A 27,082-nucleotide genomic window follows, 5' to 3' on the forward strand; every position below is an offset into this window, starting at 1 on the left:
AAATGGATCTCTTCCTGCATAGATATGACAATTGTAGATGTCGACACATTTCAAAATAATGAGAGAGGTTAGGAGTAGGGATATCAGGATGAGCTAAGTGCTGAAGTGAGGCATGAGACAGGAAAGAGCAATGGAGGGCTGGAAGGAGCCAGAGATGGAAAAGGACTGAAGAAAAAAAGAAAGAATTGAGGTGGGCCTTGACAGATTCAGTGCTGTTAGTGGAGCGTGTGTTTGTGTGCGCGTGTGTGCATGTGTGTTTGATGGGGAAAGAGAAGGGGAGGAGGGTTTTTATTTTTTATTTTTTTTGTACTGCGGCTGTCCATTTCCCCAGGATCAGCTGATGGCTGCGGATGATGGAGTGGAGAAGGGTCAAGGGTCAAACCCTTGCATTGTCAGGCCTAGCCCTGCTCTACTGTGGAGTTCCCTCCCATTCTCTCCCTTTACCCCACCCCGCACCATCGCTCCATCCATCCATCCCCGATGCCTCATGCACATTTACATACATTTATCAACACTGTGTGTCGCCGTGACTCGCTGAGTGAGGGGATGTGCTGCATGCATTACCGGCTGGCTCCCGCTGCAGTGTGTGCCGCTGCAGGCTGTGTATTCACTGCAAAGTCATACTTGTGAGAGCATTTTTTATTGTGATCGGCTGCTGATGCATGGTACATAATGTGCATCTGCATGAAATGTATATGTGAATGTCTTAAATATGTGAACAAATGTGTGTGTGTGTGTGTGTGTGTGTGTGTGTGTGTCCACATACACATCTGTGTATTAGTGTGTGTGTAGGACAAGACAGGCCTCCCCCCACCCCATGTCAGTATTAGGCCTACCCTCCTCATTGCAGCCCCCCTCCCCCCCGAAACTCCTACTCCCACCCCCCACCCCACACACACCTCCCCCACTTTGCCTGTGTAATCCCTGCCAGCTGGCCCCGATGGCTAATCCCTCTGCCCTGATCAGCTGGGCCACGCATCCAGTACGGGACAGGACAGGGACAGGGGCAGATAGGGGCGGGCCACTCTGTGCGTCTGTGAGTGTGTGTGTGTGTGTGTGTGTGTGTGTGAGGTGGGGGGTGGTGTCGACCAGAAAGCATAAATTGAAGCCCGTTCCTTCGCCTCAGCGCAGTGTGTCTGTGTGTGAGCCAGTAGCCTGTTCCTCCTCGTCCGTCCATCCCTTATCTCTCTCCTTCTCCTCCTTCTCCCTCGGATCCTTATACATATATGCCTTCCTGGTTTATATATGTATATTTTACATCTTGGGCTTTTTTGTCTTCATTTTTTTGGTTTTGTCTTGAGCAGATCCAAATGGATTTTTCTAATGTTGGTGACTGGGTAGAATTTAGCTGAGTTTTTTTTTTTTTTTGTTCCTGCTACCCTCTCTCCTCCTTCCCCTGACTGCATGCGTGACACCTGCCTGCCTCCCGTCCCTTCAGCCCCCTTGTCCGCCATCCCACCATCCCCAGTGTGCCTGCTCCCCTTGATCTTCCCAACCCACAAGGACCTTCACAGGATGGAGCTGCGCAGTCACAGCTACAACTACAGCAACAACAATAACAAAACCAGGACCAAGGACCCGAAGGAGGAAATACTCTGCAGTTCCTCTGCTATTTTTTGCCTCATCTTTAGAGAGGAAGGATATATTTGATCTAAGCAAACCTTATTCTGCTTGTGCTACTTAGTATTATATATAGGCAAATGTTGAAAAGAAATTAGCGCATTACTCAACAGTAAAAAAAGAAAAAAAGAAAAAAAGGATCATTAATATACTAGTTGCAGTTTTTCTGGACCTGAGAGTCTTGCATAATGGAATGGAAGCAAAAGTCTTCTTAGGTTTTGCTTTTTCTTATACATCACTATTTAATCTTTGTTCAATATTTTTTGTGTATGTAGTCATGAATCAGATGATGGAGCCTTGTTATTTACATTCTGTTTTCCAGTCTGTACATGGCTATAGTTACATGCGCAGAGTGCACAGAGTGTGTGTGTGTGTGTGTGTGTGTGTGTGATAGAGAGAGAGAGAGAGAGCAGCAGAGAAGAGATGGAGAGTAGGAGGGAGGGAGGGAGGGTAATGGGGGTGGGGGGTGGGGGGGGGGGGCAACGACACAGCTTTACCAACTGTAATGAAGAACTGCTTGGTCTGGTTAAACCGCACCAAGCTCTTAACCAGAAACAGCGGAGGCAGTGCTATGGTGAAGATAAGGCGTAGCGGCGCATCGCTGTGTGTACTCATAAATACCTAGTCGTCATCCTTTGTTTTGCTCTGAGGGGAAGATGGTCTGCAGGAATGGCAGCAATCAGGTAGCTGGGCTGCTGCTCTCTTTATGGTGCAACAAAGGTAGCTGTGCTCGCTCATTCTATCTCACCCCCTGTATCTCTGTGCTCTCCTCTCTCTGTGGTGCTTTTTAATGATGTGCTGAAGTATGTGTATACAGAGAATGCCTTAATGGTGTGAATGCTGCTCTGATGATCACTACATGCATTTTTTTTTTCCTTTGTTCATATTTTGTTGCTGGAAACCCTTTCTTGCATATCCACAAACGCATGCATGCGTTAACGCACTCTGGGCTGTTCAATCAGAGGACTCACAATATCATTGGTTTGTATCATATAGTTTTTTTTTTTCTGTTTTGTCTGTACAGAAAACCTATTTTGATAGAAAATTGAGAAAGCACGTTCTGTGTGGGATTGTCCGGGATATACTTTGACATGTGAAATGACCGCATAGAGCCTTCAGGGAGGACAGATCACAGGTGAGGAAAGAGGAATGGGAAAGTCAAACAGGGATGGACTGATGGGAAAAAAAAAGAAGAAGAAGAAGAAGAAAAAACAAAAAGAAACCAAACAAAAATTTAGGGTGCATTTTTATGCGACCAGAAAATAGATTACATGGTTAAAATTGCTATAGAGCATGAATACAAAGAAGGGAAAGTATGTCTTAAAGGAGGGTAAGTGACAGAGGAGAACAGGACACGACAGGGGCACTCGAACGTTTTTGGAAGTTTGGGTTTGAGCTCTTTGTGTTCACAGTGGACCTTGATTTAATTTCAATACAATTAAGGCACGCGGTGAATGCCAAGAGAGAAGCCACAGTCTCCGCTCACCTGAGAGACCAACAGAAAGGACAGGAGAGTGGCACTGACAACTACACAGACGGGATCTTCGCTACATTGCTGAGATTAAGCGACAATTACATTAATAGCCAGAAAGACGCAGGATAACAGGCAATAGGCAAGGAAGTGTTCACCTGAGACTAGTGTACAGGCCAGTGAATCTGAGGTATGTATTATTATTATTAATATGTAGACTAAGGAACATAATCACTGGGCACCAGTCTAGTACACTGGTTTCCATACTGTCAGAACAGAGCCATAGGTAGCTTACCAGTGTCAGTCCTGTGGCCAAATGGACAGAGGGATCACACCAGGGGGATTTGCCATGCGGTGACAGAGGGCCACTTCAAAGGTCTGTGTGTTTACGCATGAGCGTACACATGCCCTGTGTGAAGGAGGGATGGAAAAACAGGGTGAGAATGCTATAAGAGCATGATGTGCTGCACTATGCAAAAAATGTCTTCTTTTGTTTTTGTTCTGCAAAAAAATCTCAATAAAGAAGTCATTTCACGCATTGCATCTCTATTTGTGCCATCTAGGAGGTTATTTCTTTTCAAAGTAAAAGGCCCTCAGCATATCAAATCATTTAAATAATGAGCTTTATTTTATTCCTATAATCACAGAGCTGCATCAAATGATTCCAGCTGAAAATTGCTATAGGCAATAGTGATGTGAGTTGACCTACATCTCAGATGACAGAAGCGAAATATGCAAAAGGAGAAAAATAAAAGTACACAGAAATTTTTATCCAGATTCTTTACTCTCTACTTACTTCTTTTCCTTCACGCTTTACTTTTGTCCAAAAATATATATTTACTATTCTTCCTGTCAGAACAGACAAATCAGCACAAAAACAATCCTGCATTACAGGATAGGATTCTAGATTATGACAACACAAAAAATGCAAATGAGTCAGTTTACCTATCATACACCCCACATCTATATTAGATGGGAACACTTCCTGATATTTTTATATACCAGTGGATGACATTTAATTATTGCCTGTCATCTCCACACAATTAAGAGTGTGCAGAGGGCAAGTGTGCCACATATGTTGAGAGAGGTCATCAACTGTTTTCAGGCCCCTGCGCCTGTCTACACATTATGCATTTTCCAAAGTCTCAATAGAATTGGGACACTAGAAGAAATGAGGGGGCAATACTCAATATGTCAACAGTCCAGGACCCCTGGTGATGGAGAGCAGGTGACCACATATAGACCCCCCCCCCCAACGATACAAACATTCATCACCATGAGGCTCTTATTTCTAAATACCATGAATATACTTTTTCAGTTATTATGCAAAATAAACCAATATGACAGATGTAAGATTTTATGGTTCATGTGCATAAAAAAACGAAACCGAAACAAACTCACTTTAGCATATCATACAATAGAAATAATTCATATCAAATGTGATCAAATCGAATGGGCTACTATAGGTACACATTTTTTTTTTTTTTTGGTACATGAATTGAAAGGCACTCCACATCTATTCTCTTCTTTCTTTTATATTAGCTTCTCTAAGCTCCAGTTGCTCTTTTTTTTTTTTCTTGAATATTATAAACGGGCCTTTCGTTTCGAAACAAAACGCACGAGAAGAGAGAAGAAATCTAATTTAGTCATGTAAATAGAGGTCGGGTTGGCGACATGGTGAAGCGTCACTAATGGAAGAAAGAGATGGATGCCTCATGGTAATGAGGGAAAATAAAGCAGAACCATGACCTTGCAGTGCAATATGAACCCACAGACACAACACGCTTACTGCGGGGTCCTCTGATTAGACAACACTTTCTGTCAGACAAAACGCAACAGCCAATTCTGAATTATTTTCCTATAGGCTACAGAAGGGCCTTAATAATTCTCTAATTGAGTCCATGTAAAAACATGAGACCCAATTATTTGTTACTGGACAATTTATGAAAATGTTCTTTTACAGCCAAGTGAAGTCAGGGGGAAATGCATGGGGATGAATTCAGTCTTTTGTGCACTTAGTTATATATTAGATATTTTGTACAGGAGAAAAAAAAGCAGGTCCAGGCAACACACACACACACAAATGAAACAGTCATGGGGTAACTGTGGAATTTCTGCAAGAAAACTTAATTTTGTTTCTCCATCTCTTCGGCTTCTTGTGCTGACCTCCTCCCCTCCTCCTCCTCCTCCTCCATCATCTCTGTGGCTCTCTCTGCCTCTCTTCTTTTATGGCCGTTCATTTGCATCCCAGGAGGCTCAAAGAGGCGTCCCCGGAGAGGCGCGGATAAGGGTCACAGGAGATCCCCTCCAGGCAGCGTGTTTGCCACGCACCCACGGCAGACACGACACGTGCCGTCAACCCCCCCCAAAAAAAAAAGACAGCCGACACTCAAAAGCACACACAGTCCGCCTCTCTGCCGAAGAACCTGCTATTCAGCATCCATCTCCCGGCTTGGACACGACCAGCCCCCCTCCATCACCAGATGAAGTTTCACCAACACCCTGTGCATCATCATCATTATTACTGAGGCCGTTTACCTGTTCGGACTTTTCCACTGATCTGAACTTCAGTCACCTCTTGGGGCAGCACTTCATCTCAACAGCCTCGTCAACATTTAGGAGAATTAAAAACAAACAAAAAAAAGGCATTGCACAGGATACAGATCTAAATTCGCACAAATTGCAACAGTTTTTCATTACATTTTTTTTAGATTAACAGTTTATATAGGATAGTGTCTTATAGTTATCTATGCGTGTATTAATATCGATCCTAACAGACTAAATTCCTGTTAATAAAAAAGACTGACCTGATATAGGATGACGGGTGTTCATTTTGTGAAAAGATTAACTGATGTAGTTTTAGTTTTAGGACCGAGTAAAATATGAAACTTAAAAAGCAGCTATCAAATATATAGTACGTTATATAACTTAAGGTCTTACACTTAAACATTTTGCTCCAACTGCTCCTGATCTCTGTCTGAATGGAAGGTTTCAAAAAACAACACAGAAGCAGCACAGTGAAAGAAAGAAAAATAAATGTCCACACTCGGTCTGAGTGGAAGAGACCCGCGATCACAGATGACGAAAATAAGGAAATGTCGCCCCCTTGTGGGCGCTTCGGTCAGCCCGCAGAGAGGAGAGAAAATGGCGGATAGCTCATCACTTCCGTCATCTGAACACACAGAGGTGACGGCTATCACTAACTTCAACCACGTGACCTTTCTATGTCCCTTTACAATTTCGGCTTCACAATAAGACACCATGTACCCCTCAGACAAACACACCCACAGAAGACAAAGGAAATGAGGAAAATACAGCATGATCCAAAAAGCTGAAATCATTTAGTGCATCCCAGTTTTGTTCTGCTGCGATTAGGAAATCATCTCAACATAAATAGATACAGACCTCCCACGTGACAACAGGAAACGAAAATACACAGCTAATGATGAGGAAAACCCACACAAGCCTTTGTGGAGCATCTTTATTATGCCACAAATAAAAGCCAGTAGTTTGAAAGAGGATCTTGCATTTTTTTTGTTTTTTTTTTTCTCTTTTTTTTTTAACTCACCAACAATGACATTCTGAAAATGGTGGAAGCCGTTTGTGATATAGTGTGTATGGTTGGCTGAGCGATCAGAAACAGGAAGGTGAGCGTGTGGAGGCCGTTGTGGGTTTGGAAAGAAGGGAGAGAATAGCGGGGTACAGTTGTGAAAACTGGAAGTCAGCATAACGGGTGGACGGGTTGAGTATGAAGGTTAGCAGAAAACATTCATTTAGAAAACCCATCAAGAAAGAAAAACAGATGAAAGAATGACAAAACTGCTTTACAGAGTCAAACAAGGGGAATGCACACCAGTTCTGCTGAATATACCACATTTATTACTTTTGAACTGATTAATAGAAAGAGTGGGGGCAAGGCCACTCGCATCACTGTCTTTAGAAAACTGGGGGAGGAGGGAAAAAAGAGAAAAGCCCATTGCAAAGATGAAATAACTTCTTCAAGATCAAGAAAAAGAATGTAGAACAAATCCAACAAAAACTGCTAATGGAGGGCCCCATTTTTTAGACCATAAAATTATACACCAAGCAAGGTTCAACTTAACATTTCTTCTGCTTTCAAACTCTTGACCCCCTTCCCTTCTTCCTCTCCAGATCCTCCAGATAGCACTAACTCCCTCCCCCCACACTCACACTCCGTCCCACACATGCAAAAAAAAAAAAAGAAAAAAAAAAGAAAAAGAGGCCCATCCTGAACATCTACAGTCCTCTTTAACCAAAAACATGGCAGGCATGTATGAAAGATTCTGGAGTTAGCATAGCTGACATCCATCTACAATGAAAATCCACTGAGGAGGAAACTCCACCCGGGTCTTGGTTGAAGAGTTGAATATCCTTAGACAGGGAATGAGGGGTTTGGGGGTTTTTTTTAAGGTTTTTTTTTTTTTTTAAGGTTTTTTTTTTTTTTTTAAACAAAGAAAATGAGACAAACTGCCCATCCTTGACTTTGGGACACTATTATAAGCCAACACTACAAATTTCTATTGGATTTGTGTGTTTGTGAGATAATTAAAGACTTGCTCTTGAACCATAAAAACCGAGGATCCTTTCATTTAAAAAAGGAAAAAGGGAAATGCAGCATACAGGGGGAAAAGCATATGTAGTGGAATGGGGCAGGGGCAAAAAAGATTTCACCTAAGGATGCTATGTATTAAGTTGTAGTCCTATGAATAATTGTTTCCTTTTCTTTTTACTACAAGTTCGAAGTAAGTCTTTAAAGTCAAAAGAAATCAAGAAAGTCTTCATTTAGTTTTTTTTTTGTCCTTGGTTAATTCTTCACCCCTAGTAGAATTTCTTAAACGATCTGGATTTAATGATGTAATGGGGTGGACAGAGCTTTAGGGAGGGCCATTGCAGTCTTTTGACCAAAGCACTGAGTGTTACTTGACTCGTCCTTGGCGCTCCTAGAACAATCAAAAAGAGCAAATTACACACAGGCACTTTTAGCAGGCAGAGTGAAACTGACACAGTCACTTTGCACATCTAGGAGTATGCATCAATTGAATGCAACATAATTTTTTCTTTAAGGTGTCTGCAAGACTGTGGTGGGAAAAGTTGCAATTTTGTTGTCTGTATGACCACAACTTTGCATGAGTGCAGCACATGAGTTTGAGGTCTTTAAGACCAGAAGTTGGGCAGATAAAACTGACGTTTTTTGCACACATGGCTCCATTTTGATTAGACTCAGGGTGCAGGAATGTAGATTGCCATCTACTCTAGATGTATGAAACTTCACATTTGATTTCAGTATTATAGTATGCAATCAAAATTTACTGACTGGGGTGATAATATGCTAGATCATTTTGGTTAAAACAAGCATAGCCACCATAACAAGGGGTATTCTTAAAGGCAATATAGCAGTATTCCCCTCTAAAAGATCATAGACAGAATTTTGGTCATTCAATGACTTGAGATATCAAACAATCAATCTTCAAATTTGTATCCCTGGAACTATTAAACATTTTTTCAAGTCGTTTCTTTTAAGTATTAAAATGAGAGCAATAATATACAGTGATTTTCTATATAGCAATAGATGAAGCAAGTTACCTGAAGCCTGTAATGAGTCCTGTTGCTTGGATTGCTGGGATATGGCTCACTGCCTTGGACTTCCACCTGTCACACAGAGGAGTGACAACTGAGTATGACAAATGAAACTATTTCAAATTCAAAATTCACTATGGCTAAATCAGATTTTGCAACACCAACATTTTGACAATGTCACAATAACCACATCATGGCACGATTAATAGCTAAAATATGGATAAGTCTGCCAACAAAGGTGACAAACTACAGGCAGAATAACATTTCCAATGAACTAGTAGTTGGGATTTCATACTGACAAGAACCCATCCACTGTATCCATCCCTATGCACCAAATATTCTGTTTTTCCTACTGTCAATGACATGGTCACTTCCTATAAAGCACAGCATCTAATAAATAAGAATACATGCTATACACTGAATGTTAATGACTGGTGTTGTTCAATTTTGTACATTTGTTTTGGATTAATATCTTACTTGTTCGCTGTACAGCGTGAGGAAGCAGGCAGCAGATAAAGCCAGTGTGTCAAACAAATCCGTACCAAACCAGCCATTTAAAGTTGTATACAGACCAGCTTTCTGGTTCTACAGCTCGTTTGCTTTTGAGTACTAAACAGTAACCTTTACACAACACATTGATGGATTAAAAAGCTGTCCCTACACCTGAGGTATAAATTAATACAGAGTGGGATAAATATGAAAATTCAGCGAAGAAAACCAAAACACCCCCACCTCCCAAAACAGTTCCTATCATGAACCAACTAAAATTCTTAAAAAAAAAAATATATATATATATATATAGTTTATCTGCAGAGTTAAACAACTTTTTAAATATCTAATAACAAATGCAAATGTTGCCACCTTGTCCCTTTGTTAAAAGGTAGTAAAAAAAAAAAGTTACAAAATGTTTAATACAGTTATGCAAAACATCAAAGTTTCAGTCTTAAACAATTGCTTTTTCAAAAATTAATAGATGTTAACATTTTTTTCTTCCATTTCTGTTCCTCATTTGTTTCTTAAGCTACACAAAATAACTTTAACAGACTTCTCCCTTTACTAAATTGGATATTAGGGGTTGAAGGAAAAAAAAAACAAAAACATTGCACATAGAATCAGAAGGATTGGCCTCTGACTAGTTTAGACAGAGAGCGATAGCGCTGACATGACTAACAATACCAAAAGATGCCATTTTTAAATAGAGTAAGTTGAGTTTCACCAGGTAAAATAATTTTGGTGTTCATTCTCCAGTGGTTATGCTTCAAAGTTGTGTATTGCACGTCAGTGAGAACAGACAGAAAACATCCCCTATTCCTCTATACATTCCTCTATTCCTTTGTATTGCAAATAGCAGTGTTGTATATGCACATACAGATCTATACTGGCTTCATATACTGCATATTTTACAGCCTAAGCTAAACACAGTTTTCATTCATCTTATTTTATTCAGTTCTAATAAGTTACCTTTTTCACACACTCTTCCTCTTCCTGACGCTTCTCGTAGTGAGAAAAGTCATCAAAGATTGAAGTGGTGTGCTTATATCCAGCGATGATCTTTAGCACCTGCCTGGCCTTGTCCAGCGGCACCTCCTGTGTGTCCCGAGAGTTGGTCACTGGCTTGTTTTCATTGTTCTCCAGTCGAATGTGCCTCAGCTGACTGTTTGGAACGTCCTTAACAAAGATCCAACGCACATCGAAACGACCCTTCCACTTGTCCTGCGACCACACGCCTGCAGACGTGTTGTAGTCCACGGGTGAGCGCATCTCTGCTACACCACAGAAGTGACCACTGCCATTGACACTGAACAGAAGATAAAGTGGCCCTTTACCACCCAATGAACGGTATGCAGTGTCAAGCCTCTTGTTGCCATGCTCCGTGCTGCACCAGATGTTGTACTTGATGGAGCGGTGGATGTCATCCTCAGAATAACTTTTGATGATAAACACCCGGCCCTGCTTCGGATTCCAGTCAAAGTCCTTGGGATTATAATTGTTGACCATACGCAACTTTTCTAAGACTGGGTGAGGCTCAGAGGGGACCCCAGGAATGACACCCACACCAGAGGAAGTAGGAGGCGATTGACCTGTACCACTCCCACTGGCATCCCCAAATCCATTGGCCCGGTTCCTTGGAGGGACCCAACGAGTAGGTTGAGAAGGTTGCTGTTGTTGGCTTTGAGGAGGAGGTGGACCCTGCTGAGGCTGGGGCATTGGAGCCATACCAGGTTGCCCACTGGGTGGAAGCTGATGCTGCCCCATCTGGGAAACAGGTGCTACCAGCTGTCCGTTGCTGATGGGCATTTGTGGGTTCCCTGTAGCAGTAGCTCCAGGCTGTGGAGAAGCTTGATTGGGTGGCTGCCCATTGCTGGGAATAGAGGGCACCTGCTGAGGGGTAGCAGCTTTAGGCATGGTACCCTTGTTTTCCCAAGTGCCGATGTCCATATTGTGTTTAATGGGCGGAGGAGGCAAATTGGCACCAGCCATGCCACCCTTGGTTTTCAGCTTGGGCTGAGGCTTGGCTGGCTTGCTGGCAATATCGGCCCAGGAGGCAGGTTTGGCAGGGGCAATTGAGACAGGAGGCATGCTGGGAGGTCCTACAGATGATACAGGACCAAGGGCACCCCCACCAGGCAAGCCAGAGCCAACCACCTTAGGAGCCATATCCCCATTACCACCAGGAGCAGCACCGCTGATCTTAAGTCCAGCCATGCCTTGGTCAAGACTGTTCATACCAGGTGCCTTGTTCAGTGGCTCATTGGCAGCAGGTGCAAAGGGGGACTGTCCATCAATCATCGCACCCCCAAGGGAACTGGGAGCATAGGCATAGCTGCTGCTGTAGCCAGAGCTCTGTGGTGTCCCTGACTGTCCCTGAGAGCTGCTATTGCCCCAAGCCGAGAAGTCGATACCACTGGGGAAGAAGTTGAAGCCGTGCTGGCCCAGGAAAGGGTTGCTCCCCAGGGGACCAGGTTGGCCAAACATAGCGTCCGGGAGGTAGTGGGGCTCCCCATTGCTCAGCTGTCCATAGGAGGCCAGGTAAGGCATAGGTGGGTCCCCACCTGTGGACCATGCTGCCTCATTTAGAGAGTAGGAAAATCCTATGGAGGGGCTGTAGTAGCTGGGCATGTACGAGTCCGACATAGCCGTATAGGCATTGCTCTAAATAGAAAGAAACTTAGTTTTAGTGATGAGGAACATGTCATGTTAGAACAAACATTTCCTTAGAAGAACAAATACTCCCAATGACATTAATTGTAAACATAAGCTTCTGTTTGATATGTGTATACCTTGTTCTTGCAGATCCAAAATGTCAGACCAAGATAAAAGATGAGCAAAGTTATTTATTATTCCCAAGAAATAATTAAGCATGTATTACAACAGCAATTATCTCTCCTCTCTCATCTGCAGATGCACAGCTTTGATGTGATTTACTGTTTATTTATAGTCTGTCTTGGACAAAAAGATGCAATCTTTTAAGTGGAGGATAATACAGGCGCCATTCTTTTCCTCTACATGCCACTTAATGTCTCTGTTCCTGCAGAAGGGGAACTCCGGCAACCACAAAATTAAAATCCAAGTCCACTAAGAACAAGTACCTGAAAATGTCTATGGATTTATAAGATTCTTCCCTTATTTGTTTCAATACAAAACAATGTGCACACACACAACATGGTCTCAAGGCCAGTAAAAGAAGTTGTTTGAATAAAATTAACACAATTAGAAATTAAATCAAAGAGGTCAACAAATCTATGCTGATTTAATAGAATCTGTTTCTGCATTTTAAATCAAGGATTCTAAAGTAGTATTACGTGGATAGCATATTCATCTTAAGTGAAGCCTGGATACCCCCATTGTCTCAAATATTATATAAAAATGCATTAATTATGTCCTTATTGATGCAAAGTACAAAAACATCAGGTTTGATCATCAATTTGCTTACAATGACGACAAAAGCCTACAATCACTATTCTTCACATGGGCAACTCCTGTAATCTGGATTAAGCCTAATCATTTTATTCATCAACTCCATTAAAAATTGTTGTGCAAACAAATTAACATTGAGATAAAGCCAAAACTTAATTTAAGAGTCCTTTCATTCTTCATGATAAGGGATATAACTTGGAAAAGCTGCACCTCTGGTCAAACATGTTAAAAGCTTACCTGTCTTGCCTGAGAATTCAGGTAAGGCTCAAACTCATCGTCATTCAAAGTATCCTTTTGGGTCACAGCTCCGTTTTGCACTGAAAAAAAATTAAGCAAAGGTGGTGTTAAAGAAACCAAAGTCTGTGATTCAAGAAATGCGAGATATTACATTGTGCAGAAATTTCTCATCATAGCCACGTGTTACATAACAAAACCTCATCCAGCTATGATTTCTGTGTCTCTAAACTAATATCACATATTATAGCTACCTAATAGTCTTCAGATTACAGGAATACACTTTGACCAAGAAACACAGAAGAACAAGCACTTGCACCTTGCAGCAGCGACACACTGATCAAGTACAGACATCCAGATTTCCTCAGCTGACAAAATAAAAATCAGTATAGGTTACAGTCTGAATGAAACTCCCAGAAGGGATCCATGGTATCTTAAACACAAAGGAACCAGTGGCCTGTGGTTTGTTTTCATAAGTTAAGGAGTGTGATCTGCTTTAACTGAAGAGTGCTGTGTTGGACACGGGAGAGCGTTTCCGTAGCTGAACCCGTGAAATCAAAATACATCCAGGTTTGCGGATTGGTTTTATCCAACAGCGTGCTATGAACGGCACGATGACGGGAATGAGTGAGGCCCGTTTGGACACAGGAAAAGCATGTCGGAAGACGTGTCATTTAGGGTTCACTTAGCAACTGGCTAAGGCTAGCAACGTTAGCCGCGAGGCTAGCTGCGTGCAATGCGCAGCGTCTCCATGTTAACAAGCGCCAACAGCCCTTTCAACATGACGGACCTGGCTAACGTTAGCCGAGCGGCCAGCGTGCTGGGATGGCACCTGTGGCTTAACGCTGCAGAAAACGTTTACCCACTAGGTCGATGTGGCGAAAGTCTCCGCCGTGAGAGCGCGTTTCCCCCACCTGTCAGTGAATTTAAAACCCGTTGTTGGTACAGGCAGAGGTGGGGGGGGGGGAGATGCTGTGTGTCATGTTGCCATTTAACACTGTGAGCTAGTTAGCTAGTGCTAACTGTGGGAACCTCACAATATCTGGGAAGTGAAGGAAGCTCGCGAATGATGAGTCAAGGGCCCCGGAGCAGTCCAGAAACCCAGTGTGGTTTAGCGTGTTTTAATTTGGTGCCAGGTTAAGTGCAACAATCTTTACAATCAAACAGAGACAGGCCCATTTGCCAAGACGCTGGGAGAGATGTGTTATCGCATCAGCGCACGCAAGATTTTCAAAGCGCACCACATAAAAAGATCCGCATTCACTGAGCCCGAGTCAATAATGGGAGACAAGATCTAGTCTTACCTTTATTAGCTTGGCCTTTCGGTCTCTGGATTGGGTCCAGGTGATTCATGAAGGTTTGATTTATGAGAAGAGAGGAAGGGGAAAAAATAGATGAAGAGATATATTTTCAGCAGTCAGTTCCTTTAGCAGGTGGTCAGGCCTACTGCACTACTGAGCCACAGCCGCTGCCTCTGAGCTAAGCTATCCTCGCTAGCCGTCGCGATGCTGAGAAATTTGGCCCTCGTAAATGTTCAGAAAATACCTGTCTTTACCTGTTCAAGAAGGCTGCTGGCTGACATGTCTTTTCCCCCCCCGGCGCCTGTGTAACTGTATTTACTCCTAAATAAAAGCGGCAGGGTGTAGAATTAGTCTATCTATTGGAGAGTTTCAGCCAGGCGCCCCTATCGCTCTACAGAGCCTGTTTCTACACAATGGCGGGCTGCAGTTTGCTTGACAGACTCCTCAACATGGCTGGGCGGCCTCGTCAACCCACGATTGCCTTTATTTACAGCAGGCAGGCGCCCCCTAGAGGCGCGGAGGAGCCAGGTACCCTCACCCAGGAAGGTAATATGTGACACCACCAAACCTTAAAAAGAAACGTACACGTTGAGTATGGTTGCGTTAATGGCATTATTTTTCAAAGGATGTCTAACTATGGCTGATTTTTATTGTAGAAATAAATGGCAGTTTAAATCACACAATTCAGAAGATTTGACAAAAGTCAATTTACATTAAAAAAAAAAAATCTGATTGGTCTGCAGGCTGCAATATGAGTAACACAAAATTGTATCTTTTTCCTGAATGCATATTTAAAAGACCAGCACTGGGAGGTGACCACAACCAAGGACTGGCTACTAGCGGTGGAAGAATACTTTGATCTTTAAATCAAGTAAAAGTGTTGAAGTTAATGAGTGGATAAGCATGAGATCTAAGTTATAATTAAATTAACAAGGTGGTTACAGAATGTTATTATGCCATATCACATAGATTCTCTGGTGGGTTCAAGTCTGGCAAGTTGGCTGGCCAATCAAGCGCAGTGGTTTGCAAACCAGTTAGTGGTAGTTTTAGCGGTCTAGTATTGCTGGAATAAGAAATCGGTAGCGCCAAAATGCTTATCAGCAGACACCCCAAATCATCAGAGACTGTGGAGGCCTCACACTTCATTTCATATTATAGTATTGGTAAACTGTCTGTAAAGTAACTAATAACTAAAGCTATCAAATAAATACTCATTAACATTTGAAGAGTATAAGCATGAAGTAGTAGAAAATAGAAACAAGTACAAATACCTCAAAACCGTACTCACGTACAGCATGAGTAAATGTAATTTAAGGGTCTCAATGTATATTTCTTTATTATACACATATGTAGAGCCAATATATTTATTGCTCTTGAGGTCTCACAAATTGGAAGAGGGTGAAAATTCCTGTGGGAAATATTCACTATTTCTGTATACAAAATATATAGTGTACAAATCTGTAATAATAATATAAAAATGTTGACAGCATATTTTGCATTGAACACAATATTTTTTTCTTGTGACAGAATTTAGATTTTTTTGCGCATCTCCTCTTCTAGCCTTTAACACCCACTAGTGTTGTTTCACAGAATGACACAGCCCGACCTTGAGGAATGCACTGAAATTAGAGCATTACTTGGAGTTCCTTGCCCCTGCCACACAGTGGAGCCCTAGTCTCTGTCATGAATTCAAAATGTAAGTAGGGCACTGATGTCAAGAGTGCTGATGCTTCTGAACAGTGTGCAAATATGATCGATCCGCATTCAAGACTAGCCATCTTTTTCTTTTTCAGTGAATCAAAACATATTCTGGTCACTCATACACATCTTTTCTGTAAATCTTTTCAATGGTATTACTTTTTGGTTCAGACTTGTTTCCTTTGTGAAGGACTCTTGTTCATGTTTGATAGCTCTAGTGATTCTGACATTGATTAGAAAAACCCTTACAAACACCAAAATAGTATATATTTGCTCTCTGACTTTCATTCCCTTTGCTGTAGAGATGTGAGAGTGGTTTTGTGAGCCGATAATTTAAAAGACTCTTTTGATAACTTTTATTTTATTTAGGAACTTTGGGTATTCATCATCCCTCCCTATTTTTATATATTCACATTCTGCAGTCCTTTATCCGAAGTACAAATTTATCATACAGGGTATTGTATGATGGACCCCACTATCCCCAGGCTACTGTACTTAGCATTTCTCTGGGCTAAGGGCAGGTCTGACAGCATGTGACTGAATTGCACCTTAGGGCATACGACACAGGTCCAGGAAAAACCCCACCCTTGGAGTCACACACACACATCAAAACCCTTCAAGGGGGAGTGGAGGTGGCCAAGGGAGCAGATTGTTCTGTAGATCGCTAGGCTTCCTCAACACAAAGGTGTTTTATTTTCAATACACATGCAAAACTAAAAAAAAAAAAAAAAAAAAAAAAGTTGTAGAGTGATGGCAAAAGAGCTATGGAAAGCGTCTATGTAGCCTACCACGAGGACGACCGTGTACAGACAGTTGGCTGTAATGAATAAAGCAAAGCAAACCAGTAGCAGTGACAAGACATTTGACTTGTGAAACATGCCTGGATCATATTCTGCCTTTCAACTCTCAATCATTTTTGGGTGCTTGACTTTTTTTTTTCCCAGGGGCTTGTTGACTGGTGAGGATTGGACAGGTGGCATAGCATGGAGAATAGCTGGCCATTTACCATCCAATAAAAATAGCTGTGGTCTCCATGATGTCACCGGTGAGTAAATCATAGCTCCTGACTGGAAATAAAATGAGAGAAATAAAACAGAATCCATATAAACAGGCTCATGATTCTCCTTGCCTATCTGCCGTCCTCTTTTATTGGTTAAACCAATTTCACATTGCATTTTACCGTCCAGCTTTAATTCCACGTGTATCAGGTTCACATTCCCACCCATTTTGTAACACCTGAATTTTAGGAGGTTTAGTAAATCTATACAATAGAGAAGATGTAAAAAGCCAGACAGTGACTGATCGTGTTCCCTACACCAACCACCAATAACACTGTCATCTTCAGCCAGTGAATCTGACTGCAGTTGCCAGAAAGGGTGCACAACCTAAAACCGGAGTCTGATCTCACCCCCATACCTGGCATTCTGAAGTCACAACACCATGCTGCCGATGTGGAACCTGATCAGTTGTAAATCTTCCCTGTTTGACCATGTGACACGCCAAATTCGTAATTCTGCCCTCCGTCCACCCTCCGCTTCACCTTCCCTCCATCTGCTGCCACCCATAGTGCCTTTCTAACTGTAGCCCCCTCTGGCACACTGGAACAGGAATGCCAGGCAGGACGGTGACAATCCCACATATACCCAGATAGGTGTTGCTCTGTGCATCTTTTGTGTGTTTGTATTTGTACCTTTGGCTTCTTATCAGTGTGTTATGAGCATACAAGTGTGTGAATTTGTGATTGTGTGCGCATAACTCAAGTGACCCAGCAGCGGTGTGGTGCAGGCTACGCTCGGTAATAGGATGTTAGGAATGTAGCACTTGTCAGCCTCTCAAAAGATGCTGTTAATTTACATCCTGTCCCTTTAAGAGGGTTGGCCTTTAATAAACAGAGTGTATTTACCGATGTCTAAGCTCTCTCTGTGTTTGTGTTTATGATTTGAAATGAGGTTCAGCAGCTCGATTTTGTTCCACATATGGCCAGACAGATTTAATCCCCTTAACCTGCCGCACAAGAATCATAACCAACGAGGTGCAGGCATCGCAGATTCAAACCACTGGTTTTACCGTACTTAATCAACATCAAAACAATCAATTAGGACATAGTATTGATATTGTTAAAATACTGACGAACCTCCAGAGTTTAAATTTGACACACAGGAGATTTTAATGTATTTTCTCGATATATTTTTTCAAAATTTGATGAAAGTTCAATTGTAGAATATAATTTAAGAGATGCCCCTTTATTAAAAGCAAAAAATGCAATGTGTAGTTTATGCAGTACATTTTGGTCCTGCTGGACAGTGAACTTGCTCTGAGTCTCAAATGTCAAAGCATTGCCTTGTATTCAGTATTGTCCATTGATCCTTCCAATCCCAACCAGTTTTCCAGTTACTGCAAAAGGAGAACCTGATGCTGCCACTACTGTGTTATTCTGAAGGAACCGTTTTCTCAGGGTGATGGGAAGTGTTGGATTTTCAATTCACATAGTGTGTCCCATGATGACCGCGAAATTTTATCCTCATCTGACCAGAGACCCCTCTTACATCTGAATCTACTGCATGCTGCTTTGAAAACTCATTGGCTGTGCAATGAGTTTTCATAGCAAAAAGGGGGTGAACACACACTTTTACTCTGTCGGATTTTTTTGCATATTACATCAACAGTCTTTTGTCAAGTCCATTACATAAAATCCAAATAAAATGTTTTAATTCCAGGTTGTAACGCTACAGAACAGGAAGAACACTAAGGTGGCAGAATACTTTCACTATTGCTTAAGTGTACACACAGTGTTTTGGCAAAAAGCTGATAAAGATCTTAAAACTATTAAAGAATTTTTTTGTGATCTCAGTAAGGTTTCATGCCACTGCAAGTTGGTTTTCTGACTATTCTAGCATTAGCTATAACTGACGACTTCCTGTAACATAGTCAAAATACATTAATGAGATTAGAAATATTGAGGAAAATTGTTGGCAATCATAAAGTGCAAAAGAAAGGTTTCTAATGAATAAACTGTGTGTATGAAGTCTTTATTTTTAACTGACTTTTCAACTTGCATCTGTAGATTCTGAGGGTCCTGGTGGTCTGTGTGGACAATAAGGGAGTTGTTTTAGGAAGAAAATAGCTGCACAGTTGCACATTCTATCACAGAGGATTTATCACCAACATTTGTGTAGAAAGATGAATGAGCTAGACCTATCCATATGTGGCCCTCTCTGTGTGCAAGCGTGTGTGTGTCTGTTTCCAAAGACACTTGATGATTTTGAACAGCTGAGATGAGTTTGTGTGGAACTGGACAATGGGGCAGCTGTACATCTCTGTCTTGCACATATGCATGCTCTCTCACACACACATACGCACTCTCTCTCTCACACACACATGCATATAAACAACAGTGGAATTCTGAGGTCCAGCCCCCATGGGACCAAACCAGACTGAGACCTTAATAAAAGCCTTGTTGTTTCAGGAGGTTGCCTATATGGTTTCAGGTTCATATCTCACTTTACAGAGCACCACCGTAAGTGATTAGACTGCTTTGATTTGCGTTTATTAGATTCTTTGACTGCAAACAATATGCTGAAGTCTTTTGTAATGATCACCGAATGGATTGATAAATATATATGTGTGCAGTAATTTCTTTAACATAGTCAGGTATTCCGATCATAGAGTATAAACTTTTAATGGTGGTGTTGCAATGTGAATAGTGGTCTAAATAAAACTAGGTTCCCATTACTACCTCAACTGGCCCTGCAACATGTCAGCCAATGAGGGACTTTACCCGGTCAGTCCTCTTTTAAAAAGGGGCAGGGCCTCGATGTGCTGATAGGTCACAGGGAGTGATGTAATCTGTGTTTATTTTCAGCGTATACACGTCAATGTAATCTCACAGATACCTACATTTGCACACTAACACATACACAAGAGCAACAATATACTTCTGCACATACTGTTCTTTACATGCAGAGATTTTTATCTTGCACATTTCAGTATCACTGACAACCACAAATCCAACAACTGGCTGTGTTTTTGACTTTGGGATCACTGACATATTTCTGCAAGCTGGTTGCCTCTCTGCCCTCCACCTAGTTTGGTCACTTAATGACAAGTGTTGTAGCATGTTATGTGTGCACACACGTACTTCTACACACACATGCAAATGACAATAGGAGTTGGCTGTTGAAGGAAACACAGGGCGATTAAATTGAGAAAAGGTGTGTGTATCACTAGGGAAGACAAGTGGGAGGGAGAGAGGGAGAGAATTTAGTCATGGCCATTAATACTAATAGTGGCCTCTCTACCCTTCCGTCAGCTGCAGCTGTTGATCACGCTGGTGTAACAGTGAGCTTTCCAGAATTGCATCACTCTCTTTCACCCTGTCTCCTGTGCTATCCTCCAATACCATGCATGTATGTGGCTGGAGCAGTCCGTATTGCACTAAATGAGGAGGTGGCAGTAAAGTGCAGCGGCATTAGTGCCTTACTGATATTAAGACAGATTTGTTTGTGATGTAGTTTCAAAGTTACAAATTTACAAATTTCAAAAAATATTCACAATATCACAAACTCACATTCTTGATGTGATCCTGTTTTGATATATAATTTCGTACAAAACACAGGTTTACATTGCAATGTAATGATATGTATGATATCAGTGATATGAGACCAAAGAAGATAAACGTGGTGTATGACGGTTTTATTCACTCCTTTAAGAGTGTGTTCAATTCATTAGTGTGCCAATAACATGACACTAGTTATTCATACAATGTGTCATGTATGCATAGTGAGACGTTGGCTGGTCATGTTCTCCATCTAGAGAACGCAGCACAGAGACGATGTAACTTCCTGAAGAGCTTGTCAACTAGCATACATCAGAGACATTCCACCTCATCTGACACTAGTCCATGGAATTCTGCAAATTTTCCACACTTTTCTCCCAGGCATTCTGAAGTGCCTGTCAAAAAGACTGGCATGCCCAAACACCAGGCACCTGCAAATCCTTAAAAGAGGAGAAGCAGACTGCATTTTATGGTGACTGTGGCTTGTTTTCAGTGCTTTGAGAATGTTTTTTAGTGTGTTTTCGTACATGGATGCACAATAAATTGTGTGCTCTTCTGCTGTTGGATGTTATCATTGGGTATGTTTGTGTGTGTGTGTGAAAATATTTTAGCTCTGCTGATAGGTGATAATTTGTCATAGATTTGTGCGGAGTCCCTTTCTCCTCTATGTTGGCATGACCGGTGTATGCAACCTATAGTTGACACCTATGTGTCATTATGGGAACACACTAAATACTTCAGATGACTTGAAGGTTTGCTTGGCAACCAATGGCTGTTTTAAGACTGTGGCTACTCTTTCAGCTTGGGCTGAGCTCAAAGTTTTTAAGTATCCACAGGACATGGAAAGAAATAAAAAGGCATCGTATGACATGTGTCATTGTCGTGTGGACAGTTATACAACTTAATGACTTCATTCAGAGCTATTTGTGCAAGAGCCCTTGTTTATTTATGTACTTATTTATTTATTTAACCCAAATTAGTCCCAGGTTGTCCCCAGTTTTAATAGAACACACTTGCCTGTTTAATATTTGAATGAAATGGTGGCAGTCCCTGAAGCTGACATGGTCTACACTTAAAGCTACTTTTGTCATATACACAAGTATTTGAAAATCATCAGTTATCTTGTGCGTAATCCGTAGTTAATCTCAAAATGTAACTCTTGTGGTGTTGTGTGGTAGAGGACTGATGGTGGTGGTGGTGGTGGTGGTGGTGATGGTGAATGGGGGTGGGTGGGGGGGCAGCTGGTAATGGTGGGAGGGGTTGACACAGAGATGTACAGGACGGGGCACCCTTAAGCTTGCTCCATAAACCTCAACACATTTCGCTCCCGCAGTCGCTGTGGCGCACACACGGAGCGAAGAGGTGCGCTCTTTCAGGTGGTGACTATGTCGAGTCTGGCACGGCCTTCTTCACACTAATCGATCATCACGAGGGGAAAAAAAACAAAGACGAAGAAACGGAATGTTGCCGCTTTCTCCCTCAGCAAGGTCGGTTTCCACAGAACAGTGAAGACGCCGCTCATTTACCATGAGCTGTTTGGATGTTATGTACCCAGCCTATGGACATTACGCACCGTACGCACCGACTGCTCCTGCTTTTATCAGTAGCTTACAGGTAGGAAGTGTTTAATATGGAGATGATAAACCCTTCTTACGTCCGTTGTGGGAGATGGGAGTCGCTGGGGGCTGAGGGGGTGCAACTGCTATGCGTAGTTTATGCGTAAAAGCCGAAGAACCGGCTGCGAAAGCTGTTTCAATGCCAGCAGCGACTATATTCGTTGATAATTTACCGATGTGTTTAGATGCAGTGATGCTGTTTGAGTGGCTTTCTGAACACAAAAGTAGTTCAAAACTCCCATCTTAACGCATGGAGGCGCAGGCGCACGCACGCACGCACACGCACACGCGCACATGCCAGTGATGCCGCATACAAAGAAAAACATTATGTCAGAACGTCTCGCAGACAGCCCCAGAAGTGTCCTCTGCAGCACCTGTCCTAACCCTCTCCCTGCTCTTCTCTCCTCCTGCCCCCCCCCCCCCACAAAACCCATGACAGACTCCTATAGGTCTGAGCAGCACTTCACCTCACTGCCGAGATTTTATGGACACTCCCAGGGGTCCCGAGGGGATGTCTGGGGCCCCAGGCAATGGAGGATCAACTGCCTCCTCATCTTCATCTAGCTCCTCATCTTCCTCCTACACTACGGCAGCTTCGAGGCCAGAAGAGGGCCCCAAGGACAAGCAGGAGGCCCCTGAGGCAGAATACCTGACATCTCGCTGTGTCCTCTTCACCTACTACCAGGGAGACATCAGCAGTGTGGTGGATGAACACTTCTCCCGGGCCCTCAGCTCCTACATGGATGGAGAGGGCAAACGGAGGCCACCCGACCAGCAGGGCACAGGTATCCAACTCTATCCATTAGTAAAGCCTGTCCATGTGTGAGTGATTCAGCCAAGGTGATTCTGCACATTGAAAGCTGTTTATGCCCATAATTTCAAGACAACGCAGTGTCCATTTAACAACAGGGCTGGCTGAGCTACACTCTGTGGAATGATGTAATGATAAACAAATGTGAAAAATATTGTTTGATCAATGTTGCACAACTGTTTTTATATTTTGCATCTGAATTATGAATTTGAACTAATTACTGATGCCAGTCAAGTTTATTTACTTCAATGTTTACATCAAATCTAGTCCCAGAGACTGAAAAGGTTAAGGAAATTGAGTTGAAATTGGTTTTCTCCTCCTTTACATCACTGCAGTTTCAACTGCAACTTATTTATGGGAAGACACCCCAGTTGTCTCTGTGGCATCTTGCGCTTGCGTTTGAGACCACATGGGATGAGCTGACACTTCTGCAGAGCACAGCAGAGTGTCAGACAGGTGATGTGATCAGGTCACATGACAGAAGGTCTGCTTGTTGTAGCTGTTGTCCCTGGAAAGGTCAGGCCAAAGGGGTCAGAGATCATGAAGGTCAGGAGCTACAGGCAATCAAAAGGCAAAGGCAAAACTTGAATAGCTCCTTAGTTCTCTTCTAATGCTCATTTTCATTGCAACAAAATCCAAATAAAAAATCTGGTCATGTGCAAATACTCAGAAGTTCCCTTCTACCAGCAGCCTGTGGATGTCCTTTGGATATCCATGTAGGGCCTACAACTTCTGCTCTCTCGCTGTCTGAGCTGTCGCTGTTAGTGTCTCTCCTAGTTCAGTCAGACGTCTTCATTTCAGCACTAACACGCACTTTCTGCCTCACAACAGATGCTATGTTTATACATGGTCGTAATCGCACAGCCTTGCCGGCGTATCCCCTTCAAACGTCTCTGCGGCTGCCATTCTGACACTCGCGCTTGCCCCACAATGGTTGCTCAGTCAGTTGCCTGCCTGTTGGTCAGATTTATATATGCTGCAGTCTGTGTGATAGGGGTATGGGGAAACACTAGCTCTGAGGGTGTCGCATGGTGTCTCTTTTCAGAGGAATAGCTAAATATAAAAGTATGCTTCCAAAATCATATAATAGCTCCCTGACATTCTGTCAAGGGCGAGGAAGGGGGAGGGGGCAGTGAAAACAACAGGTGGGGGTGCAGGAGACAGAAGAGAGGGAACGAGGCCATCATACGACCAGAGTTGTATGTCTCAGTGTGTGTGCATGACAATGTTGTGAGACTTTCAGCAGTACTGGGCTGACATGTGAGTGAGAGATGTCATCACAGTAAGTGATTTAAGTCTCTGTGAGCCTTGGATTGTGTCCAGGTCAGAGCGTCTACCTTATATAGAATTCTAGGTATATGGGGACGCCTCTTTCTACCTTTCTGTCGGTCACACTCCCTCTCCCGCTGCTAGAACGTTGTTGTGTTTATTTCTGTGTCTTGTTGGGGCTGGGGCTGTGTGACAGCATGACCCAATGGGGAAGATATCTGGACCAGAGGGTGTAGCAGTCATGTGAGTGACATCTACATTTTAGCACAGGTTGCATGTCTTGCAGGGCTCCAGCCTTTCACTTTGTCTATATAAATCAAATGATTCACTCCACAGTTGTGCAACAGTTCATGACTTAACCTAAAATTGATTGCTTACCCTCCTGTCCCTATTAGAAAGCCCATCACCCAGCAGCCGGCGGAGTTTCCCCCCATCCTTCTGGGACAGTAACTACTCCTCGCCTCAAACACGCTCCCACTGTGAGACAGGAGCTCCTTCCTATTCCATGGACCCATATGCATCGGGGCTACACCCAGGCCTGCCTCATCCACACGCTCATCCTCATCCACACGCTCATCCTCACTCCCATGCTCACCCTCCGGAGAGCTGGGGTTACCCCCAGGCCCAGGCCTACGGACCCCCTAGGCCTCTACACGAACTGTATTCACCGTCAGCTTTGGAGCCTCACTATGGACCCCTGCTGATGCCCACAGTCAGACCACCTCATCTCCCTGCATTGCCAAGCCACTATGAAGTGAGCAAGCTGGAACCCACTGCCTCCTGGCCCAGCCTGCTTCCTCCAGGAGACGTGAGCCAGACACTGGCACTCAACATGGATGCAGGTACAAACTAAACCACTGCAAGCTTTTTCAAATATTGTCTCCGTGGTACAAGTACTCAAAAAATACTTTAAGCATTGTGTAATCAAATCAGAAAATGCAAAGACAAATGCAAATGTCATTATTTATGGCTACGAAAGCACAATTTTTTTTTTTTTCATACACTGTACTTGTTGAATGTAACGAGCAGGCTTGAAATCCTGCAGTTCATGGATTAAGCTTTTTGTCTTAACTAACTGTGGCAATCTGAATTGTGAGTATTAAAATGAATTAATTAGATATAGAAGCTAACATAACTTAAACAACCTTTCACACACAGACACTCTTAAACAGGATGTTTGGCGAAAGTAGGCTCCATGACAACCTGTGTTCTGTTGTTCACCTCAGTCCTCCTTATTGTTTCTTTGTCCTTTTTTTCCAGGGATCCAGCAGCACAAGAAAGGCAAAGAGCTGTACTGGTTCTAATGAGCCCTTCAGTCACATTGACCAGCCATTACCAGATCCAATTAGTCCCTGGACCTGCTCTGTTATTGAAGCAGCATGTCGCTTTATCCCACCCCCCAACCCCTACCCAACACACACACACACACACACACACTCTATCCACCCCCTTCTCTCTGCTCCTGGCCTCTCCTGCCAGTATACAGTCTTGCTCCAGGTCGGCATGTGTGCACCATGGAGATAAAGCACAGAGAGGGAGAGAGAGAAAGAGGGAGCAAGACAGAGCGAGTGTCACCGCTCATGATCAATGCTGTTATTCTCTCTTTCACATCTCCCCTCCATTCCCTCTTTTGCTGCTGCAGAGACCTTGGCAAGGTGTGAGCCACAGTGTGACCTGTTTGGACTGAGACAGACAGGCTCACAGCAGACTTTTGCAGAGGACAGAGAGGAAAGAGGGATAAATGGAGGGACAAAGGGATAAATGGCAGAAAGCAGAGATTTCCCTCCAAAGTCCCTGGTTATCTCTGTCTCATGGTCTTTGTTAGTACAGTGGTTGTCATCATCCACTAATCTGCATTTCACAAATGCAACATACAATGATAAACAAGAGCAGCATTTACGGCAGTGTATACTTTGTAACTGTCATCACAATGCCTTTTTGGGTTGTTATTGTATCATTTTGCTCTCTTAAACGAAGTGTTTCTATTTATTGGTGTTTATGTGCATTTCTAAAATGTTTGATTAGGCCAGTGTTCTGATATTATTGTGGTTCAGTTTGCGTTTTATAAAGACAGAGGTGGTGGAGATGACCACGCCACATGTTGCTGATGGAGTTTCTCATCCATCTGTGAAAGAATCTTTTGCAGAGAATAAAGCTCATTTCTCAAAAACATATCATAAATTGGTTCAGTTAAACGAGAAGTTGTTTGCACTGAACAGACTCACAGATTGTGCTCATTCAATTTGATGATGTTGTTCCATTTTACTTCATTTCTCTGCCATTCTTAGATGTTTTGAATGTGGAATTTCTAAATATTTTGGGGATGGTTTTTTTTTTTTGTGTGTGTAATTTTTCATTTTTGTGTCTGTGAAGATTGTGATGTCAATAAATATTTTTATGATACATTGTCACATCTCCTAAATGTTTACCTCCCCGTGGCATTATGAGTAATGGAACCTGAGCTACTGCTAATATAAAGAACACTGAAGGCATAGCCGGACAGAGAGGGGATAAATACTGACATTAACATTAAGACCTGGGCCTAATAGGGCATGCCTGATAGATCAGTTTCTGATTTTACACACTGATACAAAAGGTGTGCTGATATTTTAGCAGCTATGTGAATTAAGACACAGTAGCACAGCCAGGTGCGATCCAGAATATGCTGTGTGACTGCTCTTATTTAAAATGCTTTCCATTTGAATTCCTGCTTGCATTCACACCTTGTCACCTATAAAGTGGGAACGAGTGGTGAATGCCAGCAATGTGTAATCAGAGAAGGAGAAGCGAGCCATCCAAGCTATGCACCAAATGTTGTTGCGTTATTGATCTGATAATCAGATTATGTGCTAAGGTATGCAAGTCTGGGCCACTGTTACAATTCAATGGCTGTTATGTGTGACCCCCCACTAGGGAGCAGCCAACTATGTTATTGGCTCTAAGCTGACGAAACATGTAGAGTAATGAAATTAGAAGAGTTTACCAGGGATA

The 27,082-nt window shown here is 42.7% G+C and overlaps 2 protein-coding genes across 5 annotated transcripts; one reads left to right on the plus strand and one right to left on the minus strand.

Moving 5' to 3' along the window:
* Positions 1-6,947: 6,947 nt before the first annotated feature.
* ythdf2 (YTH N6-methyladenosine RNA binding protein F2) lies at positions 6,948-14,580 on the minus strand. 2 transcript variants are annotated; one of them, XM_029494430.1, is made up of 6 exons: positions 14,397-14,580; positions 14,146-14,170; positions 12,845-12,924; positions 10,955-11,842; positions 10,151-10,882; positions 6,948-8,052 (listed from the first exon to the last, which is right to left on the minus strand). In XM_029494430.1, exons 1-6 carry the CDS (start codon positions 14,421-14,423, stop codon positions 8,029-8,031), a joined length of 1,776 nt encoding a protein of 591 aa, XP_029350290.1. In that variant the 5' UTR covers positions 14,424-14,580; the 3' UTR covers positions 6,948-8,028. The 2 variants fall into 2 exon arrangements, with proteins under 2 accessions (XP_029350290.1, XP_029350289.1); XM_029494429.1 differs by adding an exon at positions 8,696-8,761 and having other exon boundaries at positions 10,151-11,842.
* A 7,153-nt stretch (positions 14,581-21,733) lies between these two features.
* On the plus strand, positions 21,734-26,389 carry vgll2b (vestigial-like family member 2b). 3 transcript variants are annotated; one of them, XM_029494180.1, is made up of 4 exons: positions 21,734-22,009; positions 22,451-22,796; positions 24,487-24,933; positions 25,352-26,389. In XM_029494180.1, the coding sequence occupies exons 1-4, from the start codon at positions 21,923-21,925 to the stop codon at positions 25,393-25,395; spliced, it is 924 nt and encodes a 307-aa protein (XP_029350040.1). In that variant the 5' UTR covers positions 21,734-21,922; the 3' UTR covers positions 25,396-26,389. The 3 variants fall into 3 exon arrangements, with proteins under 3 accessions (XP_029350040.1, XP_029350041.1, XP_029350042.1); XM_029494181.1 differs by having other exon boundaries at positions 21,734-21,969; XM_029494182.1 differs by having other exon boundaries at positions 21,734-21,882.
* Positions 26,390-27,082: the final 693 nt, after the last annotated feature.

Source organism: Echeneis naucrates, chromosome 22 (genome assembly GCF_900963305.1).
Source record: "Echeneis naucrates chromosome 22, fEcheNa1.1, whole genome shotgun sequence".
NCBI classification, from domain to species: Eukaryota; Metazoa; Chordata; class Actinopteri; order Carangiformes; family Echeneidae; genus Echeneis; species Echeneis naucrates.

Excerpts from the sequence above, each read along its gene's own strand:
- ythdf2 (XM_029494429.1), bottom strand. The coding sequence starts at position 14,423 with ATGTCAGCCAGCAGCCTTCTTGAACAG. Across the intron at positions 11,843-12,844 it reads TGAATTCTCAGGCAAGACAG|AGCAATGCCTATACGGCTAT; the intron begins GTAAGCTTTTAA and ends CTTTCTATTTAG. Across the intron at positions 8,053-8,695 it reads GGACTCATTACAGGCTTCAG|GAGCGCCAAGGACGAGTCAA; the intron begins GTAACTTGCTTC and ends TGATTGTTCTAG.
- vgll2b (XM_029494180.1), top strand. The coding sequence starts at position 21,923 with ATGAGCTGTTTGGATGTTATGTACCCAGCCTATGGACATTACGCACCG. Across the intron at positions 22,010-22,450 it reads CTTTTATCAGTAGCTTACAG|ACTCCTATAGGTCTGAGCAG; the intron begins GTAGGAAGTGTT and ends AACCCATGACAG. Across the intron at positions 22,797-24,486 it reads ACCCGACCAGCAGGGCACAG|AAAGCCCATCACCCAGCAGC; the intron begins GTATCCAACTCT and ends TGTCCCTATTAG.